The sequence below is a fragment of the Hylobates moloch genome, unplaced genomic scaffold (genome assembly GCF_009828535.3).
Source record: "Hylobates moloch isolate HMO894 unplaced genomic scaffold, HMol_V3 SCAFFOLD_3, whole genome shotgun sequence".
Taxonomy (NCBI): Eukaryota; Metazoa; Chordata; class Mammalia; order Primates; family Hylobatidae; genus Hylobates; species Hylobates moloch.
Window position 1 is genome coordinate 19123004 of NW_026652278.1, and position 17799 is coordinate 19140802.

The 17799-nt window shown below is 50.4% G+C and overlaps 1 protein-coding gene across 10 annotated transcripts in view; it reads left to right on the plus strand.

The window, feature by feature from the left end:
• AFAP1L2 (actin filament associated protein 1 like 2) overlaps positions 1-17799 on the plus strand; it is a 108756-nt gene that overhangs the window by 75759 nt on the left and 15198 nt on the right. For 6 of the 10 annotated variants that reach the window (XM_032177243.2, XM_032177234.2, XM_032177212.2 and 3 more), the window contains 3 exons: positions 5349-5439; positions 12857-13062; positions 14575-14754. In XM_032177243.2, the coding sequence (XP_032033134.1) occupies positions 5349-5439; positions 12857-13062; positions 14575-14754 (477 nt within the window). Of the gene's footprint in view, positions 1-5348; positions 5440-8915; positions 9000-12856; positions 13063-14574; positions 14755-17799 lie in introns of all 10 variants that reach the window. The other 4 variants (XM_032177198.2, XM_032177203.2, XM_058435994.1 and 1 more) reach the window with 1 other exon arrangement.

Below are 17799 nucleotides of genomic sequence, written 5' to 3' on the forward strand. Positions count from 1 at the left end.
ATCTGTTTCTCCTGCAAGGACCACGGCACCTGGCTGTGTAGACAGCAGCCTGGAGAGGCAACAGCTGCCTGAGTCACTGTCCAGCTCAGGCTGGAACCCTGAGCCTGGAGTGCCCTGTGGCCTCTCTTCCTCAGACAGAAAACCCGCCCTTCCTCCCTTGATCCCAGAACTTCAGGGAGGCTTCTCCACCTGAGGGCTGGGCCCTGCACAGCTGCCTGGCCCTGGGCTCACCGGCACCTGCAGCAGCACCTGGACATCCACCTGGGGTCCTCAGGGCCTATGGCTGGGCCAGGATCATGCCTCGGTCACAGGCGTGGGATGCTTATTGGCCAGGAGCCCAGATGTCCTCACTCCAACCCCTACAGCCTCAGTAGGGAGTAGGTCTGTCTAGCGATAGAAGGGGCAGCCAGGGGTTTGGAGCAACCTCGTGGGTGTGGACAGTGACTCAGGCATCCGTGGCCTCTCCAGGCTGCTGTCTGCACAGCCAGGTGCCGTGGTCCTTGCATGCAGGCGAAACAGATGTTTGTTGGCCACGGTTGATGGTCTGGCTAGCATGGCCATCTCCACCCCATCATCCCTCTGAGGCCTGGCCATGCACTGGCCTGCTCTTACATGAGCTGCTCTGTGGGGGAAACCACTTAATCCCTAAAAGGACGTTGCCATGGCTAGCCTCGGAGGCCGGGCCTGGCCTGTCCACTCACCCCCACCTGGGAGCCTTCTGCAGTGTACTCTGGGGCAGGGTGGTTAGAGCTGTGAGGATGCCTCGGGTCCTCTGAGCCACACCCCTCATCAGCTCTTGTGTCTAGTCTAAGCCAGGGGTTGGCAAACTGTAGCTCACTGGCCAAATCTGATCTGCAACATGCTTTAGTAAATAGTGTTTTATTAGAACACAGCCAACCTTATTTAGTTGTATTAGTCTGTGGACTTCTGAGCTACAGCAAGCAATAGAGTTGAATAGCTGAGATGAGACAGAGGTCCCGAGTGGCCCACAAGTCCCTAAAATATTTACTTTTTGGCCCTTTCCTGAAAAGATTTGCGGCCCTCTGGACCTCTGGTCTGGTCAGTCCTGCCAAGCCTGACTCGCTCACGCAGTCCTTTCCTCCAAACAGTCAAAGTTCTTCAGGTTTGATGTTAAATCTCTTCTGGATCTTCATTTAATATTCACAGTCTTCCTGTAATCCCAGCACTTTGAGAGGCTGAGGCGGGCAGATCACCTGAAGTCAGGAGTTTGAGACCAGCCTGGCCAACATGGCGAAAACCGTGTCTCTATTAAAAATACAAAAATTAGCCAAGCATGGTGGCATGCAGCTACTCGGGAGGCTGAGGCAGGAGAATCACTTGAACCTGGGAGCTGAAAGTTGCAGTGAACTGAGATCACACCACTGCACTCCAGCCTGGGCAACACAGCGAGACTCTGCCTAAAAAAAAAAAAAAAAAAAAAAAAAAAAATATATATATATATATATAAAATTCACAGTCTTCACCATCATAATGATAGTAATTAAAATAATAGTCCTTTCTCCTTAACCCTGTGAGATGAGGATCTGTCTCCTTGAAGCTCTGATAATAGGTCATTGTGTCTGTTTTATCATGTGACTCATCATTTAACCCAGCATTCTTAAGAGCTGGGATTCCATCCTATGGTGTCTTCTGTACCCATCCCCAGAGTACACTGGTTTATCCTCCACCAAACACATATATGCAAAACTTTTCTCCCTTTCTTATTTTTACGTTTTATTTTTTAGATTAGTAAAAACTAATATGTATTGAGTATTGAATAGTGATAGGCACACTTCAATCCTTACAGCAACCCCATGTGACAGATATTTCTATTCTCCCCTTCTTATGCCAAGTCCAGAGAGGTCAAGCGAATTGGTCGGAGTCACACAGCAAGGATGTCCCAGTGTCAGAATTCAAGCCTGGTTCTGGAGATCGGACTCCACTCCTGCCCTGCACTGTCTCTGCATAGCGAGCCATTTTCAGATTTTGCAGTGTCAACCTACAGGCAAAAAATGGAGACAAAATAAATATAAGTAGAGAGTTTATTCTGAGCAAATTTGAGGGTTGCAGCCCAGGAGCACAGATTCAAGTTACCCTGAATCCATGTTCCTATTGGCAGCAGTTACAAGTAGGTTTTCAAAGGAAAAAGAAGAGGCAGTTTTTAAGTTGTTTACCAATATTTTATCTTAAAATACTGTAAGCTATCGATCAGCTAAACATTGTTCTTTGTATCATAAATTCCAGGAACCTGAAGATAACGGATGAGGCAGCTAGTGAGGAATAAAATGCCTTTAAACAGTTGCCCCCAGGAATGGGGAGGGGAGAAAATGGTGCCGGAAGCCGCATACTCCTGTCTCTCTGGGCTTGATACATTTTGCACACCTCACGTAGCTCAAACTCTTCTGAGCTATTTTTCTTCTCAACAGAAGCTTAGGAGACACTCAGAAAACACTGCCTGGCTCCACCCTAGACAGGACAGGAGGCCCCCAGGGACAGACCCTGTGGTGATGATGACCCACGGGGAGCTCCTGCAGAAGGGTTCACTCCTCCCTTTGTCCTGTTCAACTCTCGAGAATCCTGACCTTGGGGGGCCAGATCCTGGGTGCCCAGAGCTTTTCTCCAGATGGGACCCACCTGATGGGAATGGAGCTTCTTGGAGGCTGGAGCTGGAGGCCCAGCCAGATCAGGCTGATGAGCCCTGGGATCCACTGGGGAGACCTTACTGCCACAAAGGCAAGAGGACCCTTTCCCTGTGGACCCTAGGGAGCTTGTTGTTAGTGGACCACGGGCAGTCTGTCACTGTCTCAGCCTTTTCTCAGGCTGCTGGCTGGCCAGGGGACCAGGGAAAGCTAAGAGAGCAAAGATATCGCACCAGGCTGGGGCTGGCAAAGAGGGAGGACCAGACACTAGAAGTTACCAATGGCATGCCCATTGTCTGCTAGGGCCTGGCTGCCAGGCAGGAGCCTGGGCAGAGGTGTACAACCTGGCTCCCTCAGCAGTGCGTCTGTCAGCCCAGTACAGTGTCAGGTTTGCTTAGGAAATGACCAAATTCTTTGATTCCTTCCTTTGTAGGGGGTGCCACATGCCAGAGGAGGGCTGAAGGCTGTTCTGTGCCTGCCCTGTGCCTCGTATCAGCTCTGTTGGTACAGGACCAGATCTGGTGCTGGACCCAGGCTGTGGCCTGGCTTCAGCCAACCCTCTGCGATGCCCTGACAGGGTCGATCCTCTTCATCTCAGCTTGCAGGACAACAGTCTAGTAGTTTGGCTCCTGTCACATTAACTGCCCTCACTGCCCAATCTACAGACCCTGGAACTGTGGAGGGGCCCCAGACAGTGATAACAATGGCCTCCTTGTATTTAATATGGGCCAGGCCCTGTGGAAACACTATCACGTTTTGTCTCATTGAATTTTCAAAACAACCATAGTATTATAAAGAAGGAAAGCAAGGCTCAGAGAAGCTGTCACATACCCAAGGTTAAATCTATAAGGTCCTAAAGCCTGGATTGAAATCAAGTTACATGAACTCCAGGGTCTATATAAACAGACTGTAGAGTCCAAACCACACAGGACTGGGCTCTGGGGACCCTGGTATCCTCACCCTGGGGAAGCTGGAAGGGATACTCTTGCAGCCCAGGCTGAGGACTGTCCCACAGGGGCTAAGCACAGGCTGCCTGTCCTCCCACTGTCTCCTGGGCCAGGAGTAGGGGAGCTACCTCCATCCTGGGTCCCCCAAATCCATTTTTCATGGCAGGAGTTTCTGGATTCCTAGCGTTACCCTCTCCCCCAAAACACAGGGGTCTGCCTGAGCTCAGGGCCCTGCAGGGTCCTTCCATTGGCTGCTGCTTCCATCCTCTCCCCCTACAACCTTCCCCACCTTACAGCCTTCCTGTGCTTTCATGTGGAGCCTCCTTGAAGGCCCAGGCCTTCCCTCTTATGCGGAGGGCCCAGCACAAGGACTTCTCAAAATCAAGAGTGGGAGGGAATGCATTTCCAGCTCTGCCACTTCTGTTGTGAACTCATTATGCATATTCCCATGGAGTTTCATGATTCAGAAAGACACTGGGGACCAGGCGTGGTGGCTCGCACCTGTAATCCCAACAATTTGGGAGGCCAAGGCGGGCGATCAGTTGAGGTCAGGAGTTTGAGACCAGCCTGGCCAACGTGATGAAACCCCATCTCTGCTAAAAATACAAAAATTAGCTGGGCGTGGTGGTGCACCCCTGTAATCCCAGCTACTCGGGAAACTGAAGCAAGAGAATTGCTTGAACCTGGGAGGCAGAGGTTGCAGTGAGCCAAGATTGCACCACTGCACTCCAGCCTGGGAGACAGAGTGAGACTCCGTCAGAAAAACAAAAGACAGTGGAGACCCACATTCAAGGGTGCTTACACATTCATGACCTGTCTCTCATAATAGTAATGCAACAAATTACCTCTTTTTCTCCCCCATGGTTGCTTATAAAGGTAGCTTATTGAAGCATAGCTTCATAGTCTAGTGCCTACTATGCAGGTGGAATAGGGGAGGAACAGAATGATTTCACATTCTATGCTTCCGACACAGTTGCAGGTGTTTTTTATTCTACTCGAATTGCACACATTCATCCTCATCCCACATAAGCTCAGGGTCAGTCATCTTTGAGACTCGGCGCAAAGATCACACACCCTGGGCATCCTTCCTTTGTCCTAAATATTCCTCACACCCTCCTCTGGTTCTCACAGAACTTTGACCTTGTGCATTATAGCACTACTGTATCACAATGCACTTGACCAGGAGCTGTTAAAAATCTACCAGCTACTCAAGCTTTTCTTAGGACTGACTCCTGAAGTTTCGATGTGTCCCTCTCAGCTAGTATATGGAAGTCATCCAATATTTGCTGAATGAGTGATTGAACTACATTATGGTAAAAGTGTAGGATTTAGAAACCTGGTCCTCTTTCTCCATGTGCTATTGATTAGCACTTGTCTTTTTAGAAAATATATTCTATTTAAAAGCTGCAATAGCTATTCCAACAGCCTGGCACTCTCTGGACTGCTAAGTGCATGATATATCATGTACATAATGACATTTTGTGTGTGTGGTAGGGGGTTTGAGCCTCATTTTGCAGGGGAGAAAGCTGAGTCTTGGCAAGGTTAAACAACGTGCCCACAGCCCTTCCGTGGCTACTGACCAAACACTATGGACTGTGACTGATGGGATTCATGACATTGCGTGTTCTCCCTCCCAACTTGCTTAAAGTTTAAAGTCCAGCTGGGCATTTTTGTCTTCTAGACTTCCACCCAAAGAGTTATTTCCAAGTTGCTCCCAGTGTACCATATCTGCAAATGTTTGTCTTATTTGTTCATACCACAGATTCCAGAACGGAAACAGCTTGCCATCCCAAAGACGGAGTCTCCAGAGGGCTACTATGAAGAAGCTGAGCCATATGACACATCCCTCAATGGTACATCCCAGCGGCTGGGGCTTGGGAGGGTGACTTACTGCTTCCTGCACAGATGTTGGTGCAGACTTACCTGGGGGTAACAGATATGCTCATCCTGGGCTGGGTGACAGAGGGTAGTCGGGGCTGCTGTGACAGGAAAGCATGGTCCAAATTGAGAACTGGCCACAGAGCATTCAGCCTTTAGTCTGAATGGGGAGCCAAGACCCACAGCAGACCTAGCTGTCCTGCAAGGAGGAATGAGGGATGGTACACAACAAATAGATTGACTGCGTCTGATGTTTTCTGTGGTTCCTGCCTGCAAGTTGTGAGATTTCAGCACAAAGGTGACGGAAGAGAGGAGTGTTGGCCAACAGGCCCAAGGCCCTGGTCAGCAATGGAAGTGGCGGTCAGGCTGAGTCTGAGCCCAGTTTCCACGTTCTTTCGCTGGACTCATAGTTATGGTGGTCCCGCTGTGTCAGGGACAGGAGCCCAGTCGTCCCAGCACTGATATTCGGTGAGAGAAAACAGACAACAAATAAACAGCATGTGTTGGTGGTGATAAGTGAGAGGATGGAAAACAGAACAGGAGCTGGGCTTCTGCAGGACAGGGGAGTTACTTTAGATAGGGAAGGCTTCTCTGATAGCATGACTTAAACAGATTCCTGAATGAAGTGGAGAGTGAGTCAGGCAGATACATTCAGGAAGAACTTTCCAGACAGAGAACATGGTATCTGCAAAAGCGCCGAGGCAGGAGAGCTCTGGGTGTGTCTGAGGAACAACAAGGAGGCCAGCATGGCAGGAGCAGGGGAGAGTGACAGGAGGTGGGGACGCAGATGGGGCTGCCAGCTGCAGGAATGACTTTGGCCTTTCTCTGAATGAGGAAAGACTGCAAACCTCCAGAGGGTTACTTAGGGACTGATCTGTGCTCATGCTGCTAATAAAGACATGCCCGAGACTAGGTAACTTACTAAGGAAAGAGGTTTAATGGACTCACAGTTCTACATGGTTGGAGAGGCCTCACAATCATGGCAGAAGATGAAGAGCAAAGAACTCTTACATGGCAGTAGCAAGAGAGATCGTGTACAGGGAAACTCCCCTTTATAAAACTGTCAGATCTTGTGAGACTTATTCACGATCACGAGAACATCATGGGAAAGACTCACCCCCATGATTCAATTACCTCCCACCAGGTCCCTCCCACAACACGTGAGAATTATGGGAGCTACAATTCAAGCTGAGATTTGGGTTGAGACACAGCCAAACTATATCACTTAGGTATTGAAAAGATTGCCCTGGACACTGTGTGAGCGGCTCTGCAGGCAGGGCTCATGCTAACACCCTCTGTCCTTGGCTGATGGTTCTCAGCCTGAGGAAGTTGGGTCAAAAGTGCTCTTGGTTTGGGGATTTGATTACACAGGAAGGCTTTGAGGTTCAGGAAGAGGTGGTTGTGACCCTCGTCTCTGGGGCAGCTGGACTGTGGTCCTCCCCTTCTGGCCTCCTTCTCTTTCCTTCCTTTGTAAGTGAAAGGGCTTTCAAAGCATAAATCAATCAGCAGATATGAAAGGCTAGGGCCCCTGGGGCTGAGAATGAACTAGGCTGAGGAAGGTGTTGGTTCCAGATGGAACCAACCTAAGTGCCATCAACCAATGAGGGGATAAAGAAAATGTGGTACATACACACTACAGAATACTACTCAGCCAGAAAAAAGTATAAAATAATGTTTTTTGCAGAAACTTGGATGGAGCTAGAGGCCATTATTCTAAGTGAAGTAACTCAGGATGAAAAACCAAATATCCTATGTTCTCACTTATAAGTGGGAGCTAAGCAATGAAGACCCAGAGGTAGAAGAGTGATATAATGGGCTTTGGGGACTAGTGGGGGAAGATTGGGAGCGGGGGTGAGGGATAAAAGACTACATATTCAGTACAGTGTACACCACTCAGATGACAGTGCACTATCTCAGAAATCATCATTAAAGAACGCATCCACCTGAACCCCAAAAACTATTGAAATAAAAATAAAAAAGAACAGGACCAGGGATGAGATGGGACCGGTGACTGGGAGCGAGATGGGATTCCCCTGCCCTTCCTTCACACCTGCCGCCTCCTGCTGGGAGCTCTGTGGGAGGTGAGCGCCTGTTTGGGCTGAGTCTATTCTAAGATGCTGGCTTTGTGGGCAGCCAGCACTTAGCATTGACCCACTGAGTGTGCGAGGTGGTGCCAACTCACCAGTCGGGCTGTGATTTCAGACCAAAGGCGAGGGTGCGGTGCTGCTGTCTGGATGCGCGTTGAAGGTGGAAACAGTGACTCGCCGTGGTGAGCACCTCCCTGCTCTCAGGTGTGGCCAGGCCAGCAGGGGCCTGCCTGCCAGACGCACCAGGGGGCCGGTTTGCGAGGCAGACGCTCCATCTCAACACAAACAAGTGGTCAGAAAGGCCAGTGCTTCTTGGTTTTGTCTCTCAACTGTGAGTTCATACTGGTCGTAGCCGCGACTAGGGGTCATCCCAAGGACAGCTTGAACTCGCTGTGTGGAGTGGGTCAGGAAAGCTCTGAGATGGAGGAAATCCAGCTGCGAGGTGGGAGGGAACATAGCCCTGCCTGTCCTGCCAGGCAGAGGCCTGGGGATGACTTGGGGAGAAGCAGTCACGGTCAGCACAGAGGGAGGCCTTCACCTGCCTTACAAGCTGGCCTGACCTCAGGTCCTGCCTGGTCAAACAGTGTGACATGCAGGTTGTGGCTGGAGGAATGGGCGTGGGGCCCCAGCCCCTTGCTATAGTTGATGGCCAGAGTGATTTGCTGACTTCCTGCAAAAGGCCAGTTGCTCGGATTCTTGACCTGCTCTATCAGCCCTGTCCCCACACCACTCCCCTGGGTCATGTCCCCCTCTCTGAGCACACGTGTAATGAGTGCCCTGCTGGCCTGTGCTAGGGATACCGGGATCTGCCCTGCTTGCCAGAGATACCAGGTTCTTCACTGATGGTGTCTCACCCTGGGGTAATGCTAGCGGCTGTAACAAATAACCCAGCAGCTCCTGTTTATAGTAACACAATACAAACCTGTTTCTCACTCGGGTATTTCAGTGTGAGGCATCACTCATCCTCATGTAGATTAGGTGCCCAAGCTCCTTCCATGTTTGTCTCGGCCACCCTCGAAGGCCACAGAATCCTCTGCAAAGAGAGAGCAGAGAACCGCTATTTGCTTCTTAACAGCACCAGCCAGAAGTCATGCACATCACTTCTGCCCACAGTCCCTTGGTGACAAGTAGTCACATGGTCATCTCTGGATGTGAAGGGGTCTGGATCTAGGAAATGATGTCCTTGGCTCAGCGGTGGCCTCACCCAACAGCCCACACCTCTGATGGGCAAGCACTAACCTCTGGTGGACTGGCAGCCGAGTTGCCACATCTGGGTCTCTCTCTTTGTGTCTCTGCCCTTGGGCGTGCTCCTCTCTTCATTCTGTCTCTCTTCTCTTCCCTCTGTGCTCCTGGATGTTATGCAGATCACTCTGGCGGATTTCTCCCCACTGGAGTCCCCAGATGGGTGCAGGTGCCCGAAGGAGTCATTTATGCCACGATCACCTTGGGTACTGCCTACTCCCCGAGCTGGAATGCCAGTGATTCTTGCCTGCTGCCTGGCTCTCAAAGATGTGTGCATGCCCCAAGGGTGGCCACTGTCTTCTTCCTGATCTTGTGCATGAGTCTTGCATGTGCATGCCGTGTGCAATCTTCCAGAGGAGTGACCTACTAGGCTTTCCACAGCCCCCACCCCCCACCCATGTGGTACCAAAACACATGGCTAAAAGACCCACAGTGTGTATGGCTGTTCTGCCCTCAGTTCCACAGGACACGGTGAGGTAGAGTCTACCTAGGGATGGCAAATGGGGGTGGAATTATCTCAGCATCCTGCCTCTCATTCCTGTTCACCCTCAACCTCCTAGAAGCAAAGTGTCTGTTTCAAGAATATCATACTGTTTTTGTTTTGTTTTGTTTTGTTTTGTTTTTGAGACGGAGTCTGGCTCTGTCACCCAGGCTGAAGTGCAGTGGCATGATCTTGGCTCACTGCAACCTTCACCTCCCAGGTTCAAGCGATTCTCCTGTCTCCACCTCCCAAGTAGCTGGTATTACAGGCGCGCATCACCATGCCCACATTTTTGTATCTTTAGTAGAAACGGGGTTTTGTCATATTGGCTAGACTGGTTTGAAACTCCTGGCCTCAAGTGATCTGCCCTCCTCAGCCTCCCAAAGTACTGGAATTACAGGCATGAGCCACCATGCCTGGCCAAGAATATCCAATGTTTATGGTGTGCTATGATCCCTCTTAGGGGTAAAAACAATTATTAATATATTTGCTCTAAATTTCCTCCAAGCTACTCCAGGAGTATGATTTGTTGTTCTTTTTTTTTCCTTCTTTTTCTTTTTTTTTTTTTTTTTTAGACAGAGTCTCACTCTGCCGCCAGGCTGGAGTACAGTGGTGCAATCTCAGCTCACCACAACCTTCACTTCCTGGTTCAAGCGATTCTCCTGCCTCAGCCTCCTGAGTAGCTGGGATTACAGGCATCCACCACCATGCCTGGCTGATTTTTTTTTTGTATTTTTAGAAAAGACAGAGTTTCACCATGTTGGCCAGGCTGGTCTCAAACTCCTGACCTCAAGTGATCTTCCCGCCTTGGCCTTCCAAATTGCTGGGATTACAGGTGTGAGCCACCATGCCCAGCCTCTTTTTTTTCTCAATGTTTTTTCTTTCATATCTAGTCCTGTTGATGATTTGCTGTTCTTAGTTTCCTAATACCCCCATGGAGGAGGATGGGCAGATGTTAGAATTCTTCATGAAACATGTGGGGCAACCCCAGAAGCACAGAACAGTGGAGACTTACCCAAATTCTTCACACTAAACTCTGTAGCCTCCTCCATTAATTTTTGTTACTGAAGGAAGAATCCCAATGACAGTATATCATTTTTTAAATGTCGCTTATTATACAGATAATGCAATACTGGCAATAAGGAAAAACATTTTTAAATCACCCTGATCCTACCACCCATCAAATCAACTATTTTGAGCTTTTTCTATGTTGCTTGCAGTGCTGATCTGTTCGCATGTATAGTTCTAATTGTGCTTTCTCCCTTATCATACCTTAGGGAGTTTATCCAGCTGCACACTAATTTTCAGAGTTTTAAATGATTACAGTTGCATGGACATGACTGAGTGGGTAAAATCATGCTTTACTTACCCAGTCGCCTTCTGCTGACTGCTAAACAGCATTTGAATGAATATCCTAATGCATGTAACATTCCTTCCCACCCCCACCTTTTTTTTTGAGACAGTGTCTCACTCTATTGCCAGGCTGGAGTGCAGTGACACGATCTCAGTTCATTGTAACCTTCGCCTCCTGGGCTCAAGCCATCCTCGCACCTCAGCCTCCCAAGTAGCTGGGACTACAGGTGCATACCACCATGCCCAGCTAATTTTTGTATTTTTTGTAGAGATGGGGTTCTGCCATGCTGCCCAGACTGGTCTTGAACTCCTGAGCTCAAGTGATCCACCTGCCTTGGCCTCCCAGAGTGCCAGAATTACAGGCGTGAGCAACCACGCCTGGTTCCTTCTCTTTTTAAAAAACTAGTTTCCTAGGATAAAATACCAGGACTGGGATTATTGGATCAAAGAGTATGGGTGTTTTTTATGGCTCTTCAAACAGGCTGCCAGGATGCTTTCTGAGAAGAGTGTGTTAATTTACATTGTCACCTGTAATCTAAGAGTTCAGGGTTCCATCCTGGGTAATACTGCTATTTTCAGTCTTATTTAATAGGTATAAATTATACACTTTTATATTAAGCCATTAAGAGAAGTAGTGTCACACGGCTTTTAAAGAAAATTGATACTAAAATATTTAAAATGTTGTTTTTAGAAATATTAAAACACATTTTCACTGGCACTGTTGCTAGAATAACTATTGCAGGGGCCTCATCCCATTTTTCTATATTCTAACGCAAATGTGCTTCTTAGTAAAATCAAACGTGCTTCTTAGTAAAATCAAATGTGCTTCTTAGTAAAATCAGCAATATTTTATCTAGCTATACAGATAGGAGAAAGTGTTTCTGGATTCTTCCGCCAAGACTTACGGGCCTATGGGCTGGTCCTCTTCGGAAGGGTGTCATGGGAATGAAGGCAGAGTGTCATTCAGCCTGACTCAAGGGGACAGAACAAGGACTGCCATGCAGAAGTCAGGGAAATAGATGCTGAGTCCATTTCCTAACTGACAGGGCTGCCGGGAATGGGAGTATCCAGGGATCGGGAGATAGTGAGCCCTCTGCAGGAAATTCGGGCAGAGCATCAAGGTTATGATAGACAGGACTCCTGTGCCAGGGGTTGGACTGAAATCCTGAGGTTCCCTTTCCTCCATGCCCTGCTTTTCAGGGATAGATGGATGGATGAATAGAGAGACAGAGAGATCGATCAATCGATGGACAGATGAACTGATTAATGATTTTTCTTCACATGGTTTTTGTTTTGTCCTTGAATAGAGCAGTGGGACTTGGGAACAGAACAGCTCTTGCAGGGTGGTGGGGGCAGAAACTAGAAACTGAGGCAGTTGGGGGTGTGCGTAGAATCGTGCATAATTTGTGCTCTGATGAGTTTTGGGATTCTTTCAAAACAAAAGAGGGAGGGTTTAAGTTAGAAACTAGTAAAAGGAGCTCCATTTGTGCCAGGAGGTATTAGGCAGGGAGGGAGGGCAAGCAGTGTCTGTGGAGGATATGAGTGGAGGTTTGAAGAAGGGCTATGACTGGGAGAGGGTATTTGGGAGTAAGAAGGTGGCTCCTTTCCCCAGAAGGTGTTTCCTGCTGTGGTTTATTTGGACTTTTATTTCTGAGGAGCCACAGCCCCTTCCCCAGATCTAGCACTGAGCCAGGCCCAGCCAGGCCCAGCCAGGCCGGCGGCCATCAGAGGACTGCCTCGCGTACAGCTCAGGTGGAGCGTGGATGGCGTGCTCTTCCTCCTGAGGCCTTGGACTGCCAGAGGCCAGGCCTGGGAGAGCCTGGCAACATCCCACCCCATGCCCTTCAGCTTTCATTTGAGGAATTAGAGGCCCCGAGTAGGAGAACTGGCCTTGTCAAGAGCAGACAGTTGGTCTGTGGGGCAGTGTCTTCTCAGGGTTTCTGTGGAGTTGGGAGTGACAGGAATTGAGGAAGAAAAGGGAGACTTTGGTTTTAAGTTATTTGTGTTTTGTGGCCAGAGATGGCATCCAAGAAGCCTTGCTGAGGGGTTTGGGGGCAGGAAAGCCAGCCCTGGGATCTGGCTGGTGGCTGTGGAGCTGGTTTGAGGGCAGGGAGAGTCAAGGGCTGTGGTCTGGCTGCTGCTGCTCCTGCCTGCTGCCCTCCCCAGCGATGCTGCTTCAGGACTGTCCCCTGCCCCGTGGGGCCCTGACCGAGCTGGTCTTCCTTGCAGAGGATGGAGAGGCTGTGAGCAGCTCCTACGAGTCCTACGATGAAGAGGATGGCAGCAAGGGCAAGTCGGCCCCTTACCAGTGGCCCTCGCCAGAGGCCGGCATCGAGCTGATGCGCGACGCCCGCATCTGCGCCTTCCTGTGGCGCAAGAAGTGGCTGGGACAGTGGGCCAAGCAGCTCTGTGTCATCAAGGACAACAGGCTTCTGGTAGGTCTGCCTCACGTTGTCTTGTCCCCTGGCTCCTCTCCTTGGGGAAGGGGCAGGGACAGGGAAGGAGGGACAGGATGGTCCCTGACCCCAGAGGTTTCGAGCTTGTTTGTATCAGGAGATTTGAACTTCTCCCTTATCTGAAATTGTATACAGGATTTTGTGTGTATGGATGAATGTACTTTTCCTGAACGCCAGAAAGGTCTAGTAGTTTCATCAAGTTCTCAAAGGCGGCTGTGACTACCACCGCCTCCGACATCCCCATCCCATCCTCCTCTTTGTGAGATGGATACATCTTTCTGTCCCCTGGTCCTTTTTCACATCCTGTCTGCTGGAGTCCAGTCAGGCTCCTCCAGCCCAGCACCAATTCTGGCTACTGTTTTTCATTGTTTTGTTTTGTTTGTTTGTTGTTGTTTTTGAGACGGAGTCTTGCTCCGTCGCCCAGGCTGCAGTGCAGTGATGCGATCTTGGCTCACTGCAAGCTCTACCTCCTGGGTTCAAGTGATTCTCCTGCCTCAGCCTCCTGAGTGGCTGGGATTACAGGTGCCCGCCACCACGCCTGGCTAATTTCTGTATTTTTAGTAGAGACGGGGTTTCACCATGTTGGTCAGGCTGGACTCGAACTCCGGACTTTGTGATCTGCCTGCCTCAGCCTCCCAAAGTGCTGGGTTTACAGGCGTGAGCCACCGCGCCCGGCCCTGCCTACTGTTTTTATCTGTGCAGCATGAGAATGCTAGGTATCTTCTCAGAAGCAACAATATTTTGAATTACTGATTACAAGACCAGACCCAGCAAGGAACCAGATATTACTCTGACAACAGTCCTGTTTCCTGCTATTTTAAATTAAAATTCCCAGTTGCGTGTCCTGATTTGAAATTCCACGGAATTATTATAAACACCTTTTCTTGCCTGGTTACAACAGGCCCTGCTCCGTGCCAATGTTATTTCAAGTAATCCTTTTAAGCAACCCTGTAACCCCATTTTACAAATGGGAAGCCAAGGGGTAAAGTATTTTCTCTGGTAGGGGAAGAGAGTCCTTCCTTTCTTTGTTAACACATCATCTTCCTAACTAGGCAGATAAGAAGCTTAGTTTTTGTGCCTTATGGACCCTTTACTCCAGAAGCCAAGCAAGCAATACAGAGAGGTGGAGAAACGGTGAAAGTCTGTCCACTTTGGAGAACTGACAGGTGAACACAGAGGATGTATTTTAGGCCCCCCCAGGGCCTGGGGCAAGTTTGAGCCTTTTGGATAGCAGCATCCTGGAGCATTCTTGGCTGAGGCCAGTGAGAAGGAGGCTTGAGGGAGACAGGGACAATCTGATGTGAAGAACAAGAGTTGCTGATATTTGAGGTTAAAGCTCCAGGCCTGCTTCGGGGTGTCCAGCCTCTTAGTCTTGCTGGGTAAAGTCAGGCTCTTGGTGAGTCCTGCAACGTCCAGCGGCCCCTCCTTTGCAGACATCACCTCTGCCCGGCACCCACGGCAAAGTGGTGTATCTTCTCTCTTTCCTTCCAGTGCTACAAATCCTCCAAGGACCACAGCCCTCAGCTGGATGTGAACCTACTGGGCAGCAGTGTCATTCACAAGGAGAAGCAAGTGCGGAAGAAGGAGCACAAGCTGAAGATCACGCCGATGAATGCCGACGTGATTGTGCTGGGCCTGCAGAGCAAGGACCAGGCTGAGCAGTGGCTCAGGGTGAGGGGGACACGGAGCCACTTGGAGGGGTTCCTAGAGTTGTGGCCCCCAGCTTTTCTAAAGGGATGGATGATAGGGTCAGGGGTAGAGGATCTGTGATCCTTCAAGTTTGCAGGGCTTCCTGTGTTCTAAGTGGTAGCAATCTGTCTTCTGCAAATGGGTTACAGCATGCTGCTGCTAGTTCTGAATCCCCAGTACCCTGGACTTGGGTGCAGTTGAAATCCATTTCCCTTTTTGCCTCTAATGAGGCATCCCCCTCCTCCTTGTTAAAGAAGAGTACACGTTGCTGCCATTTGCCACATATTTGCCATAGACCAAGGACTATTAGCAACTTTAACCCATGTAACCACACTGAGGATGGCTGGGGAATGTTAATGTCCCCATTTTACAGTAGTGGTGATTAAGGCTCAAAGGGTGGAGGTGATGGATCAAAGTCGTCTGCCAAGTGGTGGCAGCATTGGTTCTCAGACCGAGGCCCATCTGACACAGTGCTGTGCCTCCTCCCACCACGAATGCACGTGGCCCACTCTGCCCACGCGTCCCCGGGTGTGATGATGAGGCATTTGGGGAGGGGCTTGCCTGCCCCAGGTGAAAGCTGGGCTTGATGCTTCCAGCAGGCGTAAAGTGTGCACCAGGAATGGATCCCCAGTTCCAGAGGGACCTCCAAACCGAGCAGGGACCCTGGTGAGGCCAGTGAGAGCCAGAGCAGCCCTTCCCCTCCTTCCTGCTGTCCCTCCCCTCCTTCCTGCTGCCCCCTCTCCCATCACAACCACTTCAGCCCAGAAGCGTTCTATCCACCCCACACCCCACCCCACTCCACCTGCCACCCAGCTAAACATAACCACCTTGGTGAGACTGTCAGAAACAGATCTGGACCACCTTGGTAAAACATGACCAAAATGTACACGCCTGAGGCACTGGTCCACCCCTAGGCTCAGTACCCTGGATTTAGAGCAGGCAGGCTGTTTTTGTAAACTCACTAATTGTTTTGGAAATGCCAGGCCTGTCCTAACCAAGATTCTAGAAGGTGCTGACAGGTGTCTCCATCTTTACTGCAAAATCTTCAAGTGGTGAAAGACAGTGGTATATAGAAAAAGAAAGGCAACTGCATAGACAGGTTTATGGTTTGGCTTCACAGATCTCCACGTGGGGTGGGGTTCCTGAGACAGCTAACAAGCTCTGAAAGGCCAGCCCTGGGCATTTAAGAGCCAGGGCTCTGAGTTCAAATCCTGGCTTCACCCCTTTTTTAGCTGAGTGATTTGGGGCTGGATCCTTTAATGTGCACAAAGTGCTTAGCACTGTGCCTGGTATATACTGAGTGCTCCATGAAACTTGGATAGTACAGATAAGACCACTGAGGCCCAGAGGGAGTGGGGGGCTTGTCCTGGGCTGCAGAGCTGATTAGGACCCAGAGCTCTGGGCTGTTGGTTTCTTACCCCAGTCTCCTGCCTTACCCACTACACACACACACTCATTTGCACACACACATGCAGATTCATGTACACATTTATACACACATGGACAAATGCACACGTATGCACATTTGCATACACATTTTTGCTCATGCATGCATTGTGCATGTGTGTACACACACACACACACACACACACACACACACACTCTGCTCTTGCCCCCAGTTCCCTGCTCTGTTCCACTCATCCTCTCCCTGGCCCCTAGCCTCCCTCCCCAAACTCTCACGCCCTCTCCCTGAGACCCCTGGCCCCATAGCCTCTGCTGGTGGTTTCAAAGACAAGAACGCTTTCAGAAGGCACAGACTTTCTGTGTCCGGCCTCCACAGAGAGACCCTTTCCCCGGGTCAGATAAGTACAGAGGTGGACTTGGCTGGAAACGCCTGCTCTGAGAACCGCCCACTCTTGCGCTTTGGCAATGGAGGCTGGTCCACCTGTCTGATGGGCTCTCCACCTAGCTGCGTTGGGTTTATGAAGCCCATCGACCTTCCTTGGGCCTCTGTGTCCCAATTCTGCATACTGACACCCATGCCCAGGGTAAGACAGGCATATGACAGTAAATGGGAGATGCTGACTACGGGATGAGGGTCCCGGTAAAGGAAGGCACAAGGCAGGGCTCTTCCCGGGAAGCATGACCCTGCCCCCACCCCACTCCTGAACTCCTCCGGGCTTAGTGGCACTTTCCCTGGGCAGGGGCATCCATGTATTTGGCCCAAGCTAATAGGGATGGTAATCCATGTGCCCGCCCTGTGCTGGGTACTCGACACACAAGCGCTCGCAGCTGGCTCATGGCAAAGGTATTGACCCAGCTTACAGATGCAGTGGCTGAGGCTCGGGCTCAATGTCACACAGGTGCCAACTCTAGTGCCTGTGCTCTTCCTGTGACACTGGGTTGCGTATTCAGTGTGGACGACAGTCTCGAACTGGAGTTCTTGGGCTCTTCTGATTTGAAACCCGTTTCCACAAACTACTCTAGGCATAGACTGAAAGAGGGGGATCTTTGAAGTCACTCTAACTAATTCTGCATTTCCGAAGGGCTTCCAGGTGGGTAGTGTGTTTCTGGTCGCCCTGGGAGTTCCCCCGGGAAGAAGGGAGTGCCCCTGGCTCAGACTGAGGCAATGCTTTGCCTAGTCAGAGCCACTGCTGACTTTCTGCATCTGCCACCAGCCCAGGCTCTATTCCTCTGACTGCCCAATCCCACCCATCCTTTTCCGGACCCAGCCTCCCTTCCCAGAGTCTCATGCCCTCTTCCTGAGACCCCTGCCCCATAGCCTCTGCTCGGGGTTTCAAAGACAAGAACGCTTTCAGAAGGCACAGCCTCTCTGTGTCCAGCCTTTACAGAGAGACCCTCTTCCTCCACTGATCAATGAAGCCAGTGAAGAGGTCCCTTCCCAGAGGAGGGAGGGTGGGTGGGTGGGTGGCGGCAGGCGAGTCGGGAGAGCCAGTGGGTGGTTGGAACAAGGCAGTTTGCAGGCCTGCTCCTCAGGCAGCGTGGAGACTCCACAGAGAGTTGCATGACCTCTGAAAAGCCAGAGGACTGTCTAGCAAGGCCAGTTGTTCATCACGCCTGCAACAG